Here is a 22,504-nt window from a genome sequence, read left to right as displayed (position 1 = left end):
CCCTAGACCCAGGGGGGCAGGCGCTAGGCCCGGTGAACCCCGAGGGTGCCCATATAGGCACCCCAATGGGGACAGCACTGCCAGCGCCCCCCGAGGCCAGTATAATGGTCCCCCAGAGCAAGGGCTTTACGCCTAACCTAGAAATCGAACCTAAGGAACTGTTCCCTCCCCTACACCCCTAGGAAGCCCCTAAAGCTCTGGGGAAGAGGCGACGGGACTATAGCCTTGATAGAGCTAATAGAGCCCCTATAAAGACCTTACTCAGCCCAGCCTATAAGGACATAGAATAGGCCTTATTAGACTACTTTACAAGTAGTAATAGCGCGCTGTATACAGAGATGATTGCTATAAAGGCCTATATGATCTCTCTGGTAGAGGCTATAGAGTAGCGCTTCACAGGCTAATTAGGCGCTCTGGAGCGCCGTTTCTCAATCTTAGAAGCTCAACAGGTCTCCCCAAACACCCCAAACTACTCTCTAAAGCCCCTATCATCAGAGAGCGACTACTAGGGCCCATGACAGTCTCTGTTATCCTAGGGGACGACGTTTACAGAGGTCGCCTATAGCCCCCAAGCTAACCCGAATAGGGCCACTAAGCCCATAGAGCCACACAGAGCCTCACCCCCGATATTAAAACCACCCCCTGGGGTGAAGCCCGCAGCAGGCCCCCAGTGGGCCAATATAGTGGCCAGCAATGTCCAGAAGTGGTAAATTATTATAAAAAAACAGGTTTACTCTCTAAACCAGCCCCTAAAAATCCAAATAGACCCAGGGAGCCTAAAGCCTATTCATGGAAGCAATAAGGGAGACTATAGGCTTATATTTAGGCGTAAAAATGGCTGTACTGCTTTTAGAAAGTCTAAAGCTGATGTTATTTTACAGCTTAACTACTATTTAGTCTAGATAGGTTTCCTGAATTTTACTAAGGTAATAGACGCCAATTACATCGAATCAAGGGCTATCTCAGCCTTATTAGACTAAGGAAGCACTGTAAGCTCGTTATTACCAGTCTATAAGGACCTATTAGTAGCTGTCTGCCACCAGATTGACCCTGTAGTCATCTTAGTGGAAGTAGACTAACAGTGGTATAAGATTAAGGTGTATATAGTGCCAGTAGCTTGTTATAGCGCTTTAAAGCTAGGCCTAGCCAGGGAAGAAATTAAATTAAGGGGCATATATATTCTAATAAGAAATCCTACCTAGATTAAGCTGATAGCGGCTATCTAGACTAATAAGCAGCGTTTCTCTACTATTATTATAATAGTAGAAGGCCTAGATGGCGCTTATAGGCTACTCACCTAGGGCGTATGCTTCAGGGGCAACAGGCATCTTACCAGCCCCTATCATAAAGTGGATAAAGATACTGTTTATATCTGATACTGCAGCATTAGCTATCAAACTTATAGAGGCTGTGGCACCTAATTACTACTCTGTATTGTGTATGCTGGCGCCCATAAAGCCTAAGAGCATATCTATAATATGCTAGACTGCAGGGCCTAAACAGGCTATCTATGCCTGTATATACCCACTAAATGTGGTAACTATGGGAGGAAGCACCAGGCTGATTTCCTGGGATGCTCTAAGCTTTGGGAGGCCTGTCAATGACTTTATAAGCGCTTTCCTGGTATAGAGGTTGTTATGCCCCCTTCTCTTTCTGAATAGACTGAATGGGAAGGTGCTATTGAGGAGGCTTCTTCCTTAATCACTACCCAGGACGCCCCCCAAGTCCTAAAGCTTAGGGAGGTTGATGATGCTATAGAAGATGCCCCAGGGACATTACCTCTACTGTACTTATCTCTATATCTAACACCAACGCCTGGAGCTACAGTCCTTATTAATATTAATTATTTAATATAATTGCAGCCATACCTACCTCGCAATCTTAAGAGTTCTAGAAGCGGGGATAGAGTGGTAAATAGATATTATATACTTGCAAGAGCCTTATATTGCCTATGACTTCTTCCACCCAGGCTATCTGCTGTATTAGCCAGGAGAGGAAAAGCGGGATCAATAGATGCTTATAGCTATCCGTAAAGACCTTATAGAGGTAGTTAGGATTGAGAACTGCACTGATTTAATAGACCACTCCTATTTACAGGCCCTAGACATATAGGAAGTATTAATAATTAGTGGGTATGTCCCCTAACGCACTAGAATAGTCAACTACTATGATATATAGATTAGGGCTAGTTATTGGTAGCAAGGGGCCTTCCCTAGATGACGCCAGACTATTGAGGACGCAGACTAGGACCTATTTATAGTGGATAGGTGCCTATTAGTAGGTGATTTTAATGCCTATAACTCTTTGTAGAACCCACTGGCCAAGGGCTGGGTTAACGCTGAGCTCTTAGAACAGCTTATAGAGCGGCACTTACTATATATTAATAACCCACTGGGGGAGGCCACACGCTATAAAAAGACTGAGGAGGTGTTAATTATTAATTTAACATTATCTTTACCAGTCCTAAGGCCTCTGCAAACCTGGGAGATAGATAAGGATAAGCCTACAACATCTGACTATGAGCTTATTGTCCTAGCCTAGAAAGCCCTAGAAGAACCCCCCCCAGAAAGAATCTTCAGGGAGATTACTAAGTAGCAGATAGAAGCTCTACAGATAAACGAGGAAGCTTTAAAGCTAGTCACAGTAGCTTAGGCCTTAGAGGCTATAGGCTATCCCTCTCTTAGTGATTAATACACTAAGGAAGACCTTACCAGAGAGGCCAATTGGGTACAGGATACCTTAATCAGTATACTTAATAAACATGCCAAAGCAGTACAGCTTTATGCACGCTCTAAGTAGTGATAGAAGCCAGAACTGCGGCAAGCCTGGAGCTTATAGGCTGTAGTCTGCAAGCAGTAGCAGGCCTATACCTATACTAACACTAAATTTAAGGCTGCAAGAACCGCTTATTACTATAAAATAAAGGCAGCTAAAAGGACCTGCTAAGAGGCCTTCTTTACTAAGAGAGGCCCTGGTAAAAAGAAAAAGTAGAAAAAGAGTTCTAACCCCACTAGGAACCCTTTTTCTAAAGGCCTTAGAGATGGCCTAGAAAAGTCTTCTCCAGGAAATCTTAATAGGTGTTAGATAGCTTTATAGTACACTAAGCCACAGACTAATCCTACTACCCTAGCACTCTAAGGCCCAGATCTAGAGGCTTCCCCTGCCACTACTATGGCCAATAAAGAAGTTCTAATCAAGAAAACAGCATTTCCTAATATCCCCTATAGCTCCCCTTCTAGAGAGCTGCTAAATGGATAGACCTATATACTTATAATACTAGAGCAGGTACATCAGGCCCTATTTAGTCAAAGCATCAAGAAAGCTCTAGGGGCTGATAAACTTAATTTTAAAGTATACCGGCTACTCTGGGCACTAAACTCGTCCTGAATTATAGGGATGGCTAGGCAGTGCTTTTGGCTTGGGGTGCACCTAGGGGCCTAGAAGACCGTTAAAGGCATTCTATTTCGGAAGCCAGGGAAGCCTGATTACACCTAGATAAAGGCCTAGAGGGTGATAAGCTTGTTTAGCTGCCTAGGCAAGGTTGTTGAGAAGCTGGCTGTAGGCTTTATAGCGGACTAATATAAGACTTAGAGGGCTTTATACCCTGAACAAATAGGATATAGGCGGGGCTGTAGAGCTATTAACATAGTAGCCTGCCTTGTATAAATAGTACACGAGGGATAGACTTAAAAACTTCTCACAGGCACTATTTTTATTAATGTTATAGAGATCTTTAACTATATTAATCTCTATAAGCTTAGTAAGGCTATGGAAGCTGCAGGCCTAGATAATAACTTTATAAGGTGGACTTTATTCTTCTTTATAAATAGAAGGGTCAGCCTTGTAATTGACAGCTATAAAGCCTCTGAACAGCTTATTAACTCAGGGCTGCCCTAGGGCTCACCGGTCTCCCTAATCTTCTTTCTTATCTATATCCGGGGTGTATTTCAGGCTATGGAACAGCAGATACCAGGGATCAAGGCCCTGTCCTATACTGATGACATAGGCCTAATAGCCCAGGGAAGCTCGGTCTCTAAGATCTGCAGGCAGCTAGAAACAGCAGCAAAAGCTGCTATTAAATAGGGACTGGCAGATAGCGTCAAATTCGATTCTAAAAAAACAAAGGCCATCCTATTCTCTAGGACCACTAGCAGGGAACATAAAAATCAAATCCAGGAAGCTAGGGTGTAGATAGAAGATGCTTTAGTAGCATTCTCCTTAATAGCTATCTAGTGGTTAGGGGTCTTACTAGATCTAAAGCTTACCCTTAAAGCCTACTATAAGTACTACCTATAAAAAGGTTAAAATACTAAAAGATGAGTGCAGGCACTATACAAGGCCTAAAGACTCTTCCCAGGCCTGGTATAACGAATCTAAAAGATCACCACACAGTTAGTAGCGCTTTATAGAGCTAAGCTTTAGTGGTATAAGTAAAAAAACTGCCTAAAAAGACTATAGGGCCTAATTAATAATTAGGCCTGGGTAGTTATAAATATACTAAAGTTTATCCTGTTAGGACTACTTATAAAGAAAGTAGCTCTGGAACTAATAGAGATCTTATTAAATAGTAAACAGCGGCAGTATATTCTGAGACTTCTAAGACTTCTCTAGGAATATCCAGTAGCAGAAATACTCCTTATAACGTTTAAAGAGGGAGATGTCTATACATAGTCTGGAGAACAGCCGCTAAAAGACTGAGCTTAGGCAATACTAATCTGCTAAAGTCTTTAGAAGCTAGGTATAGGCCTAGTCTATAGGCTATAAGAGACTTTAACCGCTAATCTTTCCCAAGGTTTTAAGTATATAATAGAGCCTAATAATAGATCTATATTATTAGATTTTAAAATAGACTTTCTTGAAACTACTATGCAATTAGCTTTAGATTTCTTAAGTAAGATAAGAAATACTGATCTTTACTTAGATAGTTCTAGATTAGATGATTAGCATATAGGCGTTATAATAGCTTATAAGTTACTTATTAGCCTTTAGAGATCACGCTTAGCTTTTTTAGATGTAGACTTTAAAGTCTTTAATACAGAACTAATAGAGATAGTTGAAGCCCTAGAGTAGGTACTAGCAAAGAATCTTATAAAGCTAATTAAAATATTTTTAAACGCCTAGGCTGCTATAAATAGGCTCTAGTATACCTGGCCTAGCCTAGGGCAAGCCCTAGCGCTGTGGGTATATGATCTAGCCAGGAAACTACAGGCTACTGGCTATAGAATTATTATATACTAGGTACCAGGCTATAAAAGGGTCCCAGACAACAAGGAGGCTAATAAGGCCATTAAAAAAGCTATAGGGAGGCCTTGTATAGATAAGTACTCAGGTATCTCACTGGCCTATGCCTAGCAAGTATACACTGAGACTTATAGTGCTATTAAAGCTAATTAGCTTACTGTAAAGCTTGTAAAATGTATTCAATAGATAGACTAGGTCTACTAACCCCTTTAGAGATGGAAGCTTGATCTAATAGTGGCAAACACTTCTAAGTATTTGGCGTGGTGGTATTATTAATTCAAGACTGGCTACACCCTAATCGGGACTTATTTATACTGAATTAAGGCCTGAGACTCCCCTAATTGCTTAGGGTGCTCTAAGGAGACTGAGATGGTAAGATACCTTTTTACAAACTGTTGACAGTGGTGCCACCAATAGGAAAAACTATATGCCGGCTTGGCTGAAGCGGGGGTAAAGGCTCTACAGGATAGTGAGCAGTGCCTTGAAGCATACCTATTCTAGGACCCAAAGGCCACTACAGCGCTGCTGGCGTTTATAGGAGCCATTAGGAAGCGAGAGAATAATTAATAGGCCTAGGAACAGGCCTATAAAACTAATAATTAGGGCATTGAGGCCCTGGATAAGGGAGAGCGAGAGAGGGAAGGATAGCGGGCAGAGACGGCCCGCTATTATAGACAACGCCCAAACGTTAGTGGCCATAAAGAGGGGGTAGTGATTGCTACCCACTATAAGCCCCCGAATCGTCCTGCGCATATAAGCGGTATGGGGTGAGGAAAGTACAAGATACCTTGAAAGTCTGGATCTAATGGGGGTAGAGGCACCGGCTTATGGGGGGTAACCCCTATAAGCAGGCCTAATCCACACGAATCGCTGTCTGTCATAGCCTAGGGCTCGGTATAGACGTTAAATTTGATTAAATAATAATAATAATAATAATCTCCCTAAGCTCTAGGGCTTAAAGAACATCCTAAGTAATAATTAAAAGAGAAACTTCCTCAGTAATGCCTTCCTATTTAGTCTATTTAGGAAAGAGAAGAGACATAATAATCTCTATACCAGAAAAATATTTATAAAGTCATTAGCAGACCTTTTAAAACTTAGAACATCCTAGAGAATCAATCTAGTATTTCTCTTTATAGTTACTATATTTAGTGGATATATACAGGTATAGATAGCCTATTTAAACTCTACAGTCTAGCACATTGTAGATATACTTTTAAACTTTATAGACGCCAGTATATATAGTACAGAATAATAATTAGGTACTACAGCCTCTATAAATTTAGTAGCTAATACTATAATATTAGATATAAACAATATCTTTATTTACTTTATAATAGAAGCTAATAAGATACCTATTATCTCTAAAGCATACACCCCAGGCGAGTAACCTACAGATATTATCTAGGCCTTCTACTATTATAACAATAATAAAGAAACACTGCTTATTAGTCTAGATAGCCACTATTAATTTAATCTAGATAAGGTTTCTTATTAGAATGCATATACCCCTTAATTCAATTTCTTCCTTAGATAGACCTAGCCTTAAGGCACTATAATAAACTATTAACACTATATATATCTTAATCTTATACTACTATTAATCTATTTCTACTAAGATAACTATAAGATTAATCTAATGGCAAACAGCTACTAATAGATCTTTATAGATTGATAATAATAAGTCTACAGTACTTTCTTAATCTAATAAAGCTAAGATAGTCTTTAATTCAGTATAATTAGTGTCTATTACTCTAGCAAAATTTAGAAAGTCTATCTAGGCTAAACAGTGATTAAACTATAAAATAATATTAGCTTTAGATTTTCTAAAGATAATACAGCTATTTTTATATTTAAATATAAGCCTATAGTCTTTTTTATTATTTCTATAAATAGGCTTTAGACTCCTTAGATCTATTTAAACTTTTAAAAGCTAGTTCAGAAAGTAAGCCTATTTTTTTATAATAATTTATTATTTTTAGATATTATTAGCTACTATATTAGTCTACTAAAAGCCTACTATAGACTTTATTTTAAAAGATAGTTTTAATATCAAAAATAAGGCTCTATATAGCTTTATAAGCTTAGTAGCCTTATTTAGATTAGCTTAAAAGCTATAGACGATCTTTATAAACATTATCCCCTAGAATAGCAAAGGCTGTTATAAGCCCTAGCAGTTATTCTCTAATAATAATGTCATAAGAATCGTGAACGCTCAGCCAATCGATAAGTAGCGGACGCTACTTACATAAGCAAGCTGCCTGAAACTCCTATGGAGTAGACTTGCTAATTGTAGGAACGAAGACGGAAGTGACTACACGAGAACTCACGTGATCTGGACAGTGCAGATGCACTGGTTTAGTGAAGACACACCAGGTGGACATACACCCTAAATGGTGCGGCTGCACCATTTCCGTGCAAATACACTTAGTGCAGAACCACCTACCCTGTGCGAGTACACCCGGTGCGGATGCACCCCAGCGGTGCGCATGCACCATGTCAGTGGAAGTGCACCATGGCACGTGACTATGCAGGGAACATAGCCAAACATAGCCAGACTATGTTTGGATATGTCAACAACATAGCCAACAGAGCATCGACTATGCTCGCTATGTTTAGGATCAGCTATATAAGGACACTCATTTACCATCATGTATCTAGCTCATTGTGTTTTATTCTCTCAAGCAAATAGCATATTACTATTACTCTTCAACATACTTTGCAGCCTATCATTGCGATAGTACTCTACTTATCCTAGGATTGCCTTACACAACGTTCTCATCTTGTCTTCTGTTAGCAGAATACCCACCCCGATTCACATCTTGGTGACGAGTTGTTGAACCGATTGACAATAAAACACCCTCATAACACGAAGTTTTGAGAACTAGGTAAGCAATCAAACCTTACTAACGAGCTAATCATGGCAGGAAATAGCAACGTCCCAGCAGCAGGACCGGCAACTCCGCGCCCACCTGCAAGACAAGCAAGACCAGTCGATCAAGACAGTGACGATGAGCCCGACGAACAAACTCAGCAAAGATTCACCACGTTGGAAAGAGTCATCGATCAAATGAATGAACACATTCAAAGACTGCAAGCTGCAATCGCTGAAAGAGACGATCATGTCAACCAACTCGAAGCTCAAGTCATGGCTATACCACCTGGCGAAGCTGGAACAGCCGGCAACAGGGTCAAACTACCAAAACCCATGACCTTCGACGGAACTAGATCTAAGTTGAAGACATTTTTGGTCAACATGGAAATGCATATCGAAGCCAACCAGATCACCAATGACAAAAAGAAAATGATCTTTGTGGCATCATGCTTTACCGACGCAGCAGCAGAATGGATACAACCTATGCTAAGTGAATTATACACTATCGACAAAGGTAGTTGGGGAACTATCACCAGGGAACTGTTTTCGAACTACGGCATGTTCAAACAGAAACTTGGAGAAGCGTTCGGAAACATCGACGAGCTACGGACCGCGGAAAGACAACTAAGATACCTACGACAGACCGGATCCGCTCAGCAGTTGGCAACCAAATTCCGACAGATAGTAACACCACTACACTATGATGATGCTATTCAAATCGCAACCTTTGAGAACATGCTCAAGGAAGAAGTCCAGACGGAACTCATCAAACTCGACCGACCCGACAACATTGACAGATTCATTGAGATGGCGGTCAAAATTGACAACAAACTGTTCGAGATCAAACAGAAGCGACAGGAGTTTCAGAGATGGAAGAAAGTTGGAGGATTCCCTCAGTATGCCAACACATCGGCAAAACGAGGAACCCAATACGACAAGGACGGCGATGTCAAGATGCAGCTTAACAACGTGATCAGTAAGGAAGAAATGGCCAAGCGCAAGGAAAACAAAGCTTGTTACAAGTGCGGACGAAAAGGACACTTTGCACGACAGTGTCGATCAGGGCAAAACAAACAGAACGGTAACGTCAGCCCTCAAAAAATAACAACAGTCCATCAACAAGTTGCGGCCATACACCAGACAATTGTGACCCCCTCGGACAGTGAGGAGGAGGAGTCAGAAAATGAACAGGTCGACGAAGTCCAGGACTTCTGGGGACCGATACTAGAAAAGGAAATATACGAATCGCTCAAGAAATTCGAGCAAGAAGATAGCCCTGGGCAATCTAAGGGACGCCTCAGACAGAGTTCAGAAAGGGAACCACCCCAGGAAGAAGACGCTAACCCGGAAGAAGCGCAACCTCACCTACGACGAGGTCAAGAGAAAGGACCGATCAGAGAACCTCGCAGAGAAGACCAATACAGCAAAACCGCTGGACGGCGTATTGATGACCTTTCATCAGGAAGTGAAAGCCGACACCCCCTGACGTTTCGAGACGGTGGAAAAGACAGAGAAGTTGACCACGAGGACTCGGATCGAGAATCAGACACCCCGCAACATTCACAGTTAACAAGAACAACAAACCTCAGAAGAGACGCCGCAAGGGCGATCGACCAAGCAAATGAAACAATCAGACTGTTCCAGAAACGACCACCAATCACAAAGAAAGAATGGGATTCAGTCCTAGGAACCAGCACGACGGTTCCAGGAATAAAAATTGAGATTCCAGAAACAAGCAAAGAAGAACTGAAAACAGACAGCGAAGACTCCGAAACAACAGAAGAATTCCCTGAAATCGACTACGAAGAACCAAAACGAGAATGCAGTTGCAAACCACCCAAACCAGTATGTTGGGAAGACTCTATTCAGACATACCGACAACACATCCTCGAATGCGAAAAATGCCACGAGTGGACATTTCACAAATGCGATATGCACGGAAAAAAGAACATCGCACTCGCAAACGAATTCGAATACGTCTCACTCACCAAAGGAACACGGTTGTGCCACCCGATGCTTGGGCATACCGAAAGATGTTCATGCATGTACTACCCACAATATGGAGGACACCATCACAAGAAGATACACTGGACGCAATGCTATGAGTCAAGATGTCCAACTCACCTCGAAGAAAAGGAAAAGAACAAGTGGAAGCCAACGGCACCGATGATCATCTACCAACCCATCCCGGACTGCCCGAAGGGCTGGAACGAATGTTGGTGCTACGCAGAAGAAATTTGGCACCCTTTCCACAATAGCATCGAAACTGACCAATGCTACGCGAAAAAATGTCCATACCACGAAGGACGAGTCATCTACACCGATGAAGACTGGACCGAAATTGTTCTATCACAGAAACGATACCTTGAGAGGCACAGAAAGGGACACCACCTTATTGCCACAACTATCAAGACAGGAGAAACTGTGATCATTATCAAGGGAACAATCAACGGACACGAAGCCAAACTACTCCTCGACTCGGGAGCATCAACGAACTACATTAGCGAAGCATACGTCAAGAAAAACAGGATCCAAACGCACGAGACAAACCTATGGCATACTGTACAAAATTTTGAAGGACAAATCACGATCGAAGGATTCGTACGACGAACTGGAAACATCACACTCAAATCAGGAGAACACGAAGAAAGCATCCAACTGGATTTAAGTCCGTTCGAGCGAAAGGATTTCGACATTATACTCGGAATGACGTGGCTACGGAAACATAATCCTGTCATTGACTGGAAACACGAGACGGTGTCAATAGACCTGAAAACGCTGCAAACAGAGCAGATGGGGATCAAGCCGAACCAGCAGTTGAAGGTGAAACATGCTGAAGAAATAAACGAAATAGGCCGACAAATTGAAACACGAAAGAAACCAAAAGAAATCTACGAAAAAGAACTAAAGGAAGTGCTCGACAAGCTACCAGAAAAATATCGGGACTTTACCGAATTATTTGTGAAGAAAGAATATCGACTACCACAACACGAAAAAGAATACGAAGCAGAGATACCGCTCAAGGAAGGAGCACAAGTACCACAAGTGAAGCAACGACAAATCTCACAAGATGAACTCCGAACTACTAAGGAATTCATTGAGAAATTCTTAGCAGCCGGTTACATCAGAGAATCAAAAGCAAAGGCTTCTGCACAAGCAATGTTTGTACCAAAACGCGACGGATCACCACGAATGGTCATCGACTACCGAAAATTAAACAATATGACCGAAGACGACGCAAACAAAGCACCACACCAGGAACAGAAGAGAGATTTATTGCAAGGCGCAAAAATCATGACAATGTTCGACGTTGAATGGGGATACTACAACCTACGAATGAAAAATGACGACATCTGGAAAACAGCATTCCTTACAGACTTGGGACTGTACGAATGGCTAGTAGCGCCTATGGGACTCAAACGGCTACCAGCAGAATTCGCGAGGTTTATGACCCACATCCTACGGGAATACCTTAACCTCTTCGTTGCAGTATACTTCGATGATGTTATAGTCTACTCAAAAGACCCCAAGGAACACGATAACCATGTACGACTGGTTATGACAAAACTCATGGAAGCAGGATTAACTCTCAAAATCAAGAAGTGTGAATTCGACACCACACGAGTCAACTACCTAGGAATGGTATATACAACAAACGGACTAGAAATACCGAAAGAGAAATTAGACGCTATCCTCGAATGGCCAACTCCAACGAACGTCCACGACGTACAATCTTTTCTTGGAGCCAGCGGATACGTTCGACGATATCTTGAGAAATACTCAGACGTTACAACACCAATGACAGAATTGCTGAAAAAAGACGAACCATTCGATTGGACAGCAAGAAGACAACGATCTTTTGAAAACGTTAAAGAACTCGTTAAAATTGCGCCAATATTACAACTGTTTAACCCAGAATTACAAAGCATTCTACGAACAGACGCATCTGGATATGCTCTTGGAGCAATCCATGAACAAATCAATGAAAAAGGAGAAACGCAGATTGTCGCATTCTACTCGAGAAAGTTTACATCGGCGGAAGTTAACTACGACGTCCACGACCGAGAATTACTCGCGATAGTTCAAGCATTTCGACAATGGCGGCACTATCTCCAAGGAGCAAAACATGAAGTAATCGTCAAAAGCGATCATCACAATTTGAAGTACTTCACGACAACAAAAGAATTATCTGGAAGACAAATACGATGGGCCGAAGAACTAGCCAAATTCAATTACAGGATTGAACATATTCCAGGAAAACAAAATGCAGCAGCAGACGCATTAAGCAGACGACCAGATTACGCAATCGGGATAGAACCCCCAAGACAAACATTCTGCAAGAAGAATCAGGAGTTCTACGCCACAATCACAATGCGATCATTGCGACCGCAATAAGAGTTGTTGACGATGATCCGTTCTACGAACGAATGTATCGGGAAACCAACAAGGATCAAAAAATACAAGAAGAATTACAAGCCGGACAAGTTACGAAAAATGTTCAGAAAGGCTTAGCGATATGGAATGGAATGATCAGAGTACCGCAGAATATGACTACGGAAGTCATTCAGCGATACCACGATCCTCCAACAAAAGGACACCAAGGAGTTGAAAGGACAATCGAAATGATTACCCGAACATTCTACTTTCCTTATGTCCGAAAAAGGGTTGAGAATTACATCAGAAACTGCGACGAATGCAACAGAAACAAAGCAGTACACCACAAACCCTTTGGAAAAATGCAAATACCGGAAGTACCAGAAGAAGCATGGAAAAGTATCACTGTTGACTTTATCCAAGGACTACCGCAGTCCAAGGACCCAGTAACAGGAATTACCTACACCGATGCCATGATAACAGTCGACCGACTTACGAAATATGTTATCTTAGAACCAACACCAAAGGATATGACAGCAGAACAATGTGCAAAACTTATGTTACGAAAAGTTTTTGTATGGACCGGATTACCAAACGAACTTATCACAGACCGAGACAAGTTGTTTACATCCAAATATTGGCAGACAATTGCAAAGGCATGCGGAATGCATCACAAGTTATCAACCGCGAATCACCAACAGACTGATGGCCAGTCCGAGAGAATGATTCAAACAGTTGAACAGTATTTTCGACACTATTTAGATTGGGAACAAGACAATTGGGTAGAACTACTACCATTAGCACAGTTCGCATTAAACAATGCAGAAAACGCTACGACAAAACAAGTTCCACATTTTGCGAATCTTGGACGACACCCAAGAATGACATGGTCTGAAGTACCACGAGAAGGATTATCCGAAGCCGCGATAATACAAGCCAACAAACTACAGGCACTCCATCACACAATATCGAAAGACATCAAGTGGGCTGAAAACCGAATGAAGACCTACTACGACAAGAAGCGCGAGGACGCGCCAATCCTCAAAAAGGGGGAGAAAGTTTACTTACTACGACGAACAATTGGACAGAAAAAATTCAACATTCCAAGCAAGAGACCAAGCAACAAACTTGACGCTATCAAATACGGACCTTTCGCAATTCAAGAAAAACTCGCTAACGACAATTACAAACTCCGACTACCAGCAAGAATGAAAGTGCACCCAGTATTTCACATCTCATTATTGGAACCAACCGAAAACCCAGAAAACAGTAACGACGAAGCAACCGAGGATGAATATGAAGTTGAAAACATTCTAAAGAGAAAGTTAGTGGAAGGAAGAATCTTTTACTTAGTCAGCTGGAAAGGATACGGACCTGAACACAATTCATGGGAACCAGTTAGGCACTTGAACTGCCCCGAAAAGATTCGAGCGTTTCGCCAGAAAGAAACTCGGAGAGGACGTGGTCGAACTCGTTGTTAGACGACACGGGAAACTCCTGGATGGCAGCCGCAATCATCTCGTTTGATTTTTGCAGCTCGGCCTCTCGTTTCCGTTCCTCCTCCTCCTTTTCCTCCAAACGCTCCAACTCCTCCACATCCTTTATATCCGTTTGAATAAATTCTCCAGCACGCTTTCGGAGAAGTTTCCTTTGTTTATGCAAACGAGCCCGTTTGGCAAGGAGAGCCTCAAGCTCAGCATTCAACCGATCGTCATCGGCCTCAATCTTCTCTTGAGCCTTGATGAGCTTTTTCCACGCCAGGTCAGACGAGGCCATATCGCGACACTTGCAGCGACCAAAACCAACGCACTCGCTACAGCGACTCGAAATTTCAGATTTAATGCAAACCTTCCCTTGGACTGCACAACGATGACAAGGAATCGGCAGAATAATACCAGACTGTTCGATACGCAGCCGAAGGTTTTTCGTATTTATGTTTTGCTTTGACGACATGGTCAGAACATCACCACCAAGAATGTTAACAAGAAAGAAATTCGCCTACCTATGCGACGGGGGGCCTGCGACTATTTATGTGACTGTCGGGACGCCAGCCTTCGAAGGAGGGGATTGTCATAAGAATCGTGAACGCTCAGCCAATCGATAAGTAGCGGACGCTACTTACATAAGCAAGCTGCCTGAAACTCCTATGGAGTAGACTTGCTAATTGTAGGAACGAAGACGGAAGTGACTACACGAGAACTCACGTGATCTGGACAGTGCAGATGCACTGGTTTAGTGAAGACACACCAGGTGGACATACACCCTAAATGGTGCGGCTGCACCATTTCCGTGCAAATACACTTAGTGCAGAACCACCTACCCTGTGCGAGTACACCCGGTGCGGATGCACCCCAGCGGTGCGCATGCACCATGTCAGTGGAAGTGCACCATGGCACGTGACTATGCAGGGAACATAGCCAAACATAGCCAGACTATGTTTGGATATGTCAACAACATAGCCAACAGAGCATCGACTATGCTCGCTATGTTTAGGATCAGCTATATAAGGACACTCATTTACCATCATGTATCTAGCTCATTGTGTTTTATTCTCTCAAGCAAATAGCATATTACTATTACTCTTCAACATACTTTGCAGCCTATCATTGCGATAGTACTCTACTTATCCTAGGATTGCCTTACACAACGTTCTCATCTTGTCTTCTGTTAGCAGAATACCCACCCCGATTCACATCTTGGTGACGAGTTGTTGAACCGATTGACAAATAAAGGCTTTAAAAAGTAGTTTAGAACATTCAAAGAAGCTTGTTAAGCTTCTAAGATTAAGAAACAGCACTTTAAAGCGTTTAATTAGTCTATAAAATACTACTCTATAGTCTTTACTAGAGAGATTATATAGATCTTTATAGTAACTATCTCTATATATAACACGCTATTACTACTTATAAAGTAGTCTAATAAAATCTATTCTATATCTTTATAGACTAGGCTAAGTAGGGTCTTTATAGAGACTTTATCAGTTTTATTAGAGCTATAGTCTTATTATCTCTTCTTTAGAGCTTTAAAGGCTTTCTAAGGGTATAAAGAAAAGAATAGTTCCCTAGATTCAATTTCTAGGTTAGGCGTAAAGCCTTTATTCTAAGGAACCATTATACTGGCCTCAGAAAACGCTGACAGTGCTATCTCTATTAAGGTGTCTATATAAGTACTCTTAGGGTTTATTGGGCCTAGCGCCTGCCCCCCTGGGTCTAGGAGGGCGTTGTTGATATTGGGAGGTCCTTAGGCCATAGTGAGGCCCTAGACACCGTCAAAAGGCATTGAATTTCAAAAGATTGATTTTTGATTTTCCCGGCGGGTTTTATAATCTTTAATAGAATTAATTTTATAGCTATAGGTATATTATTCTTTTTTAGTAATTTACTTAAGGTGATTAATAGTAATATAATATTTTTATATAAAAATCTAGTATAATACTATTAAATTAATATTTTTTTTAATTATAATATATTATATATTAAATAAGAGTTTATAATAAAGTTTTTTATTTTAAATCTCTTATTATTAAATGATAAAGTTTTATTTTTATATTGATTATATAGTTTTTATCTATATAGATTATTCTTAGATATTTAAAGATATTATTAATATTTTAGTAATATTATATTAAGTTTTTTTAGAATTTTAGAAGTAAGTAATTAATTATTTTTTTTTTATATATTTCTTTTATGTATGCTATAACGTAATCGGTAAGCGAGCCGCCACTGCAAGCGAGCCGCCACTTCCGCCCGAAAATGCAATCTATATAAATTTCAAATCTCAATTTTATACCCAAAATATTAATTATATATAAAAAATTAATTACCAGTATGATTAGGACATCCAGTTATTCTATGTCCTGCAATACCATAACCGCTGCAGCGAAATTGACGTCGTACAGGCGGTTGAGAGACTGGAAGCTCTGGCTCGACTGGAGCAGTAGTAACAGTTTGAGATGCCTCAATCTGACCCTGTATAAGCGCCTGAGCTTCTTCTCTGGTGATTCCTTGCTTATGGGATATCTGCTTTCTAGATTGTCTGTATTTTTACTTCTCTTTCTTATGTGCAGCTCGTAGATCATAAACTTCCTTTCGTATAATCTGAAGCTCATTAATACTCATCTCATAAGCTTTTGACATGTGATTAATTGCCTCATCAATAACTTCAGAGGGACTCCTTGTACGCCGGCTTATCCGCTTTTTTATTGTGCTTAATTGGCGCTTAAATTGACGTGGATTTTGAGGTGTTTGTAAGCAGGATGATTGTATATTGCTTGATCGACTTGGAAGGGGTGTAGGAGTCCTTAATTAGATAATAAACTGTTAATAAACTCGATTTAGATTAAATGGCATTAATCTAGTTGCTGCAAAGCCATTCCGAATAGTCTTAGCTTTATATGCCACCGTACGGGCCTCTGGAAATGCAGTAAGAAAGTCGATTTTGTCAATATAATTAAATCTAAGCCTTATCCACTGTTCAACAAGCTGTCCATATTGCTATTTTAAAACCACAAAACAGCTAACATCAAGAGGCTGTAAAAGATGTAAAGAATAAGAAGGTATACAGACTAGAATAATACTATTCTCAGTACAAATTTGGTCAAATTCCGCAGTCAGATAGCTTCTATGGCCATTAAGAATCAACATTCGATATCTTCCCATCGTGCGGCCATTAGTAAGAGGAATAAAGTGATTAATGAGCCAATCTATTCCAATCTTATCTATAGTCCATCTGTTATCGCTAATATTAATTCTCTAATCCTCTGGAAGAGTCTCAAACCAGCCTTCTTAAGAATATTTTATTACTTTGAAGATCACATATAAAGGTAAAGCCCACCCAATAGAATTAACTGCCTCAATTAAAGTTACCCATTCTCGATTGCCAGGTTATAATAGCTTTAGACGAGCATATCAATCGCTTCCAGTAATAATTTTTGCAGTTACGCAAAGTCCCATAGCAAAGCCAGTCTCATCGAAATTATAAATATCTTCCGGTAAGATACTATATTGTAATATAGCCTCTTATACAGATCCAAAATATTCTTGAATTATCTTTAAATCTTCGCATTTAGCGCGCTCATAGTTATATCTTCGTGAAAATCTTGATTTGAGCTCTGAGCGACATTGAACTAGATTATATACCCATTTCTCTCTAACCTATTAATTTCCATGTTGTGCAAGTAAAATATTGGCTATATCTCATACTATAGATGGTCGGGGAAGTAATCCTCGCTTATCTAGGTCCAATATCTATTGAACAAGCAATTCCTCTTTAAATTTATTCAATTTATGGTTATTGGCGCGTGTTTAAGATCTTTGTTGAGTACTATTTAGTCGATCTCGTAGAGTTGTCTGAGGAACATTATAAATCTTTACCGCTCGTCCAATAGTCGAGATTTTTTTATTTTGTAAATCGGAAATAGCTAATAAAAGTCTTCCCTCTTGTTCCTAAGAATTTGACTGGTTCTCATTGCAAATTGGTGGCATATTGGCGTGTTGAACAAATTGGAATTGTTAATGGGACGCGTTTTTGAGCGGAAGTGGCGGCTCGCTTGCAGTGGCGGCTCGCTTACCGATTACGTTATAGACTAGGGCTATTAGATAATAGTTAATATTAGCTTCTAACTTATTCTTAATATTAATCTCTTATAATTTATATTTAAGATTAATTTTATTTAATAGCAGCTAATTATTTAGTAATTTAGTAATCTTTTTTTTATAATTTTCTTTAGCTAGAAAGATATTAATAATTATAATATTATATTTAATAATTAGTTTAGATATAGTCTAGTAATAATTAATTAAATTATTTTTAAAATTTTAAATCTTTTTTTTTATAAAGTTAATTTTTTTTATATTATTATTACTAGACTTAATAAGAGCTTTTTTTAGTTATTTTTTTTTTTATAGAGAGATGTTAGAATAAATTTTTAAATAAATCTTTAAAGTTATTTCTATAAAGTTTAAAAAATTTATTTTTATTAAGTAGTCTTTTAAAAATATTTCTAAGTTTTAGTTTTTTAAGATTAATAATTAAATAATAATTAGGTTTTTTTATATTATTATTACTGGTGCTTTTATTATATTAATATCTATTAGTAATATTTAGTTTTATTATTATATTAGCTTATAAGATTTTTAGATTTTAAATAAATATAAATAAAGATTTAAAATTAAAGTACTAATAAAATATTTATTATAATTATATAGATTATACTAAATATAAAAAAATTAAGATAAAGAAAAGTTTATCTTTAATTAAAATACTGATTATAATTAAATACTAACTATTTATTTATTTATTTTATTTATTTAATCAAATTTAACGTCTATACCGAGCCCTAGGCTATGACAGACAGCGATTCGTGTGGATTAGGCCTGCTTATAGGGGTTGCCCCCTATAAACCGGTGCCTCTACCCCCATTGGATCCATGCTTTCAAGGTATCTTGCACTTTCCTCGCCCCAAGCCACTTATATGCGCAGGACGATTCGGGGGCTTATAGTGGGTGGCAACCACTACCCCCTCCTTATGGCCACTAACGTTTGGGCGTTGCCTACAATAGCGGGCCGCCCCTGCCCGCTATCCTTCCCCCTCTCGCTCTCCCTCATCCAGGGCCTCAATACTAACTATATTAGTTATAAAAAAAATAAAGATAAAATATAGAGATATTTATTATAATATAATATACTTTTTTTAAAGATATTAATTTTTATTTAGAAATATAATTCTCTAAAATAATAAATATAAAAAAGGAATCTAACTATTAAGATCTATAAAAAGATTTTATTTTGTATATTTAGATAACTAGTTTAACCTCTTATAGCTTTAGGGTAAGGCTAGTCCTAGATCTAGTACTACGGGTTAGGGTTAATGCCCTTTCTGCCTAAGGTCTTCCATCTGTCAATCGGTTCAACAACTCGTCACCAAGATGTGAATCGGGGTGGGTATTCTGCTAACAGAAGGCAAGATGAGAAGGTTATATAAGGCAATCCTAGGATAAGTAGAGTACTATCGTAATGATAGACTGCAAAGTATATTGAAGAGTAATAATAATATACTATTTGCTTAAGAGAATAAAACACAATAAGCTGGATATATAATAGTAAATAAGTGTCCTTATATAGTTAATCCTAAACATAGCAAGCATAGTCGATGCTCTGTTGGCTATGTTTGGCTATGCTCCCTGCATAGTCACATGCCATGGTGCACTTTTACCAATATAGTGCATGCACACCTTTGGGGTGCATCCACACCGGGTGTACTTACATGGAGTGGGTGGTTCTGCACTGAGTGTATTTGCACTGAAATAGTACAGCTATATTATTAGAGTGTACATTCATTCAGTGTATCTTCACTAGATTAGTGTATCCATACTATTCAGATTATATAAGTTCCTATATAGTTACTTCTATCTTTATTTCTGCAATTAGCAAGTCTACTCTATAGGAGTTTCAGGCAGCTTACTTATGTAAGTAGCGTCCGCTACTTATCGATTGGCCGAGCGTTCACGATTCTTATGACACCATCCAGCCATGAGGCCGCTTCTACCCTTGGGGATAGCCTCAGGTTCAGCCGTCACAAATATAGATTTTATTTAGTATAAGAATAAAATACAATCAAACTAAATATATATTAGTAAATAAGTGTCTTTATATAATAAATCTTAAATATAATAAATATATCTATTTCTATAGTAGTTACTCTGTTAGCTATATTTATTAAAATATATCTAATATATTCTTAGCCTAACAACAGTTTTGTTAGCTATGTTATCTATATAATTATATAACTCTATTTATATCGATCTTCCTATAACTACCTGTATAAGTTCCGTGATAGCCTTGCTTAGGTAAGTAGCGTCTATAGGCCTATCGATTGGCTGTAGTTAATCGAATCTTCTGACACTTTCCTAGCTAAAAAAATATTAATAATTATAATATTATATTTAGTAATAATTAACTAAACTATTCTTAAGATTCTAAATCTTTTTTTTTATAAAATTGATTTTTTCTATATTATTATTACTAGACTTAGTAAAAGCTTTTTCTAGTTATTTTTTTATATAAAAAGATACTGGAATAAATCTTTAAATAGATTTCTAAAGTTACTTCTGTAAAGCTTAAAAAATTTATTCTTATTAAATAATCTTTTAAGAATATCTTTAAGCTTTAATTTTTTAAAATTAATAATTAAATAGTGACTAGGCTTTTTTATATTATTATTACTAATACTTTTACTATACTAATATTTATTAATAGTATTTAATTTTACTATAACACTAGTTTATAAGATTTTTAAATTTTAAATAAAGATAAATAAAAATTTAAAATTAAAATATTAATAAAATATTTATTATAGTTATATAGACTATACTAAATATAAAAAGATTAAGATAAAAAAAAGTTTATTTATAACTAAAATATTAATTATAATTAAGTACTAACTATATTAATTATAAAAAAAATAAAAATAAATATAGTAATATTTATTATAATATAATATATTTTTTCTAAAGATATTTAATTTTTATTTAAAAATATAACTCTCTAAAATAATAAATATAGAAAAGAAATCTAATTATTAAAATCTATAAAAAATTTTATTTTATATATTTAAATAACTAATTTAACTTTTTATAGCTCTAAGATAAGGCTATCCTTAGATCTAGCACTATGGGTTAAGGTTAATATCCTTTCTACCTAAAACCTCCCATCCAGCCACAAGGCCGCTCCTACACTTGGGGATGGATAGCCTCAGGTTCAGCCGTCACAAAGATAATTATAATAGTTCTATTATAATATTATAAAAATAATAAATAATATTTAATAATATTTTATTTAGTAATAATAATATTAGCTAAAAAAAACTATAATATTTATAATAAAAAAATATTTATAATTATTAAAATCTTAAAAGAATAAAGATCTAAACTAATAAAACTTTAAAAAAAAAATAATTTAAAATTTTATTTAATTATTAAACTTTTAAATACTTTATATCTATAAAGTTATTAAATATTTACTAAATAAAATAATATAAATTTTTATATAAATTTTATTTTACTTTAAAATACTAACTAGATAAGATTAATATATTTATAGATACTTTAATCTGATAATATAGTAATAAAATAGATAATCTAGATTATTAAAAAAAAAATTTATTTCTAGAAAAAATCTTAAATAATAGAATTATTAAAGAGTTAAATTATAAAAAATATCTATAGACTGATAATCTAGAAATAGAAATCTATATAATTATAGTTAGAATTAATCTAGTGCTTATACTATAATAATTAATAAATAATATATTATTACAATAAAAGTAAAAGAATAAATAAAAAACTTAAAAAATAATTAATAAATTATTAATAAAATAATATTATTTAAAAATTATTTATATATTCTTAAAAAAAAAGACTTATATATATAGTTATTAAATAAAATTTATTATTAATTTTATTATCTATTTTAAAAAAATAAAAACTTAAAACTTAGTTAAAGAATATTATTATTAAAAGTTATAAAGTAAAGATATAAACTATTATTTAGATAATTATATAATATATAAATAAATAAATATTTAGAAAGATCTATCTTTTAGATTATTAAATTTATTATTTATTTTAAATTATTTATTTATTTATTTTTATTTATTTAATCATATTTAACATCTATACCGAGCCCTAGGCTATGATAGATAGCAATTCGTGTGGATTAGGCCTGCTTATAGAGGTTACCCCCTATTAATCAATATTTCTACCCCTATTAGATCTATGCTTTCAAGGTGTCTAGTGCTTTTCTTACCTTAAACCATTTATATATACAGGACAATTTAAAGGTTTATAGTAAATAATAACTATTATCTTCTTTTTATAGCTACTAATATTTAAATATTATCTATAACAATAGATTATTTATATCTACTATTTTTTCCTCTCTTACTTTTCCTTATTCAGAGCTTTAATATTCTAATTATCAGTTTTATAGGCCTACTCCTAGATTTATTAGTTATTC

The 22,504-nt window shown here is 37.1% G+C and overlaps 1 protein-coding gene across 1 annotated transcript; it reads left to right on the top strand.

The window, feature by feature from the left end:
- Positions 1–8,161: 8,161 nt before the first annotated feature.
- Positions 8,162–11,165, top strand: TRUGW13939_06101 (uncharacterized protein; the record flags this gene model as incomplete). The annotated part of the gene is made up of 2 exons (XM_035489258.1): positions 8,162–11,077; positions 11,127–11,165. The coding sequence occupies 2 exons, from the start codon at positions 8,162–8,164 to the stop codon at positions 11,163–11,165; spliced, it is 2,955 nt and encodes a 984-aa protein (XP_035345151.1).
- Between the last annotated feature and the right edge of the window lie 11,339 nt (positions 11,166–22,504).

This window comes from Talaromyces rugulosus, chromosome III (genome assembly GCF_013368755.1).
Source record: "Talaromyces rugulosus chromosome III, complete sequence".
In the NCBI taxonomy this organism is placed as follows: domain Eukaryota; kingdom Fungi; phylum Ascomycota; class Eurotiomycetes; order Eurotiales; family Trichocomaceae; genus Talaromyces; species Talaromyces rugulosus.
The sequence above is the reverse complement of the archived record's forward strand: the minus strand, read 5'-3'. Positions and strand labels throughout refer to the sequence as shown.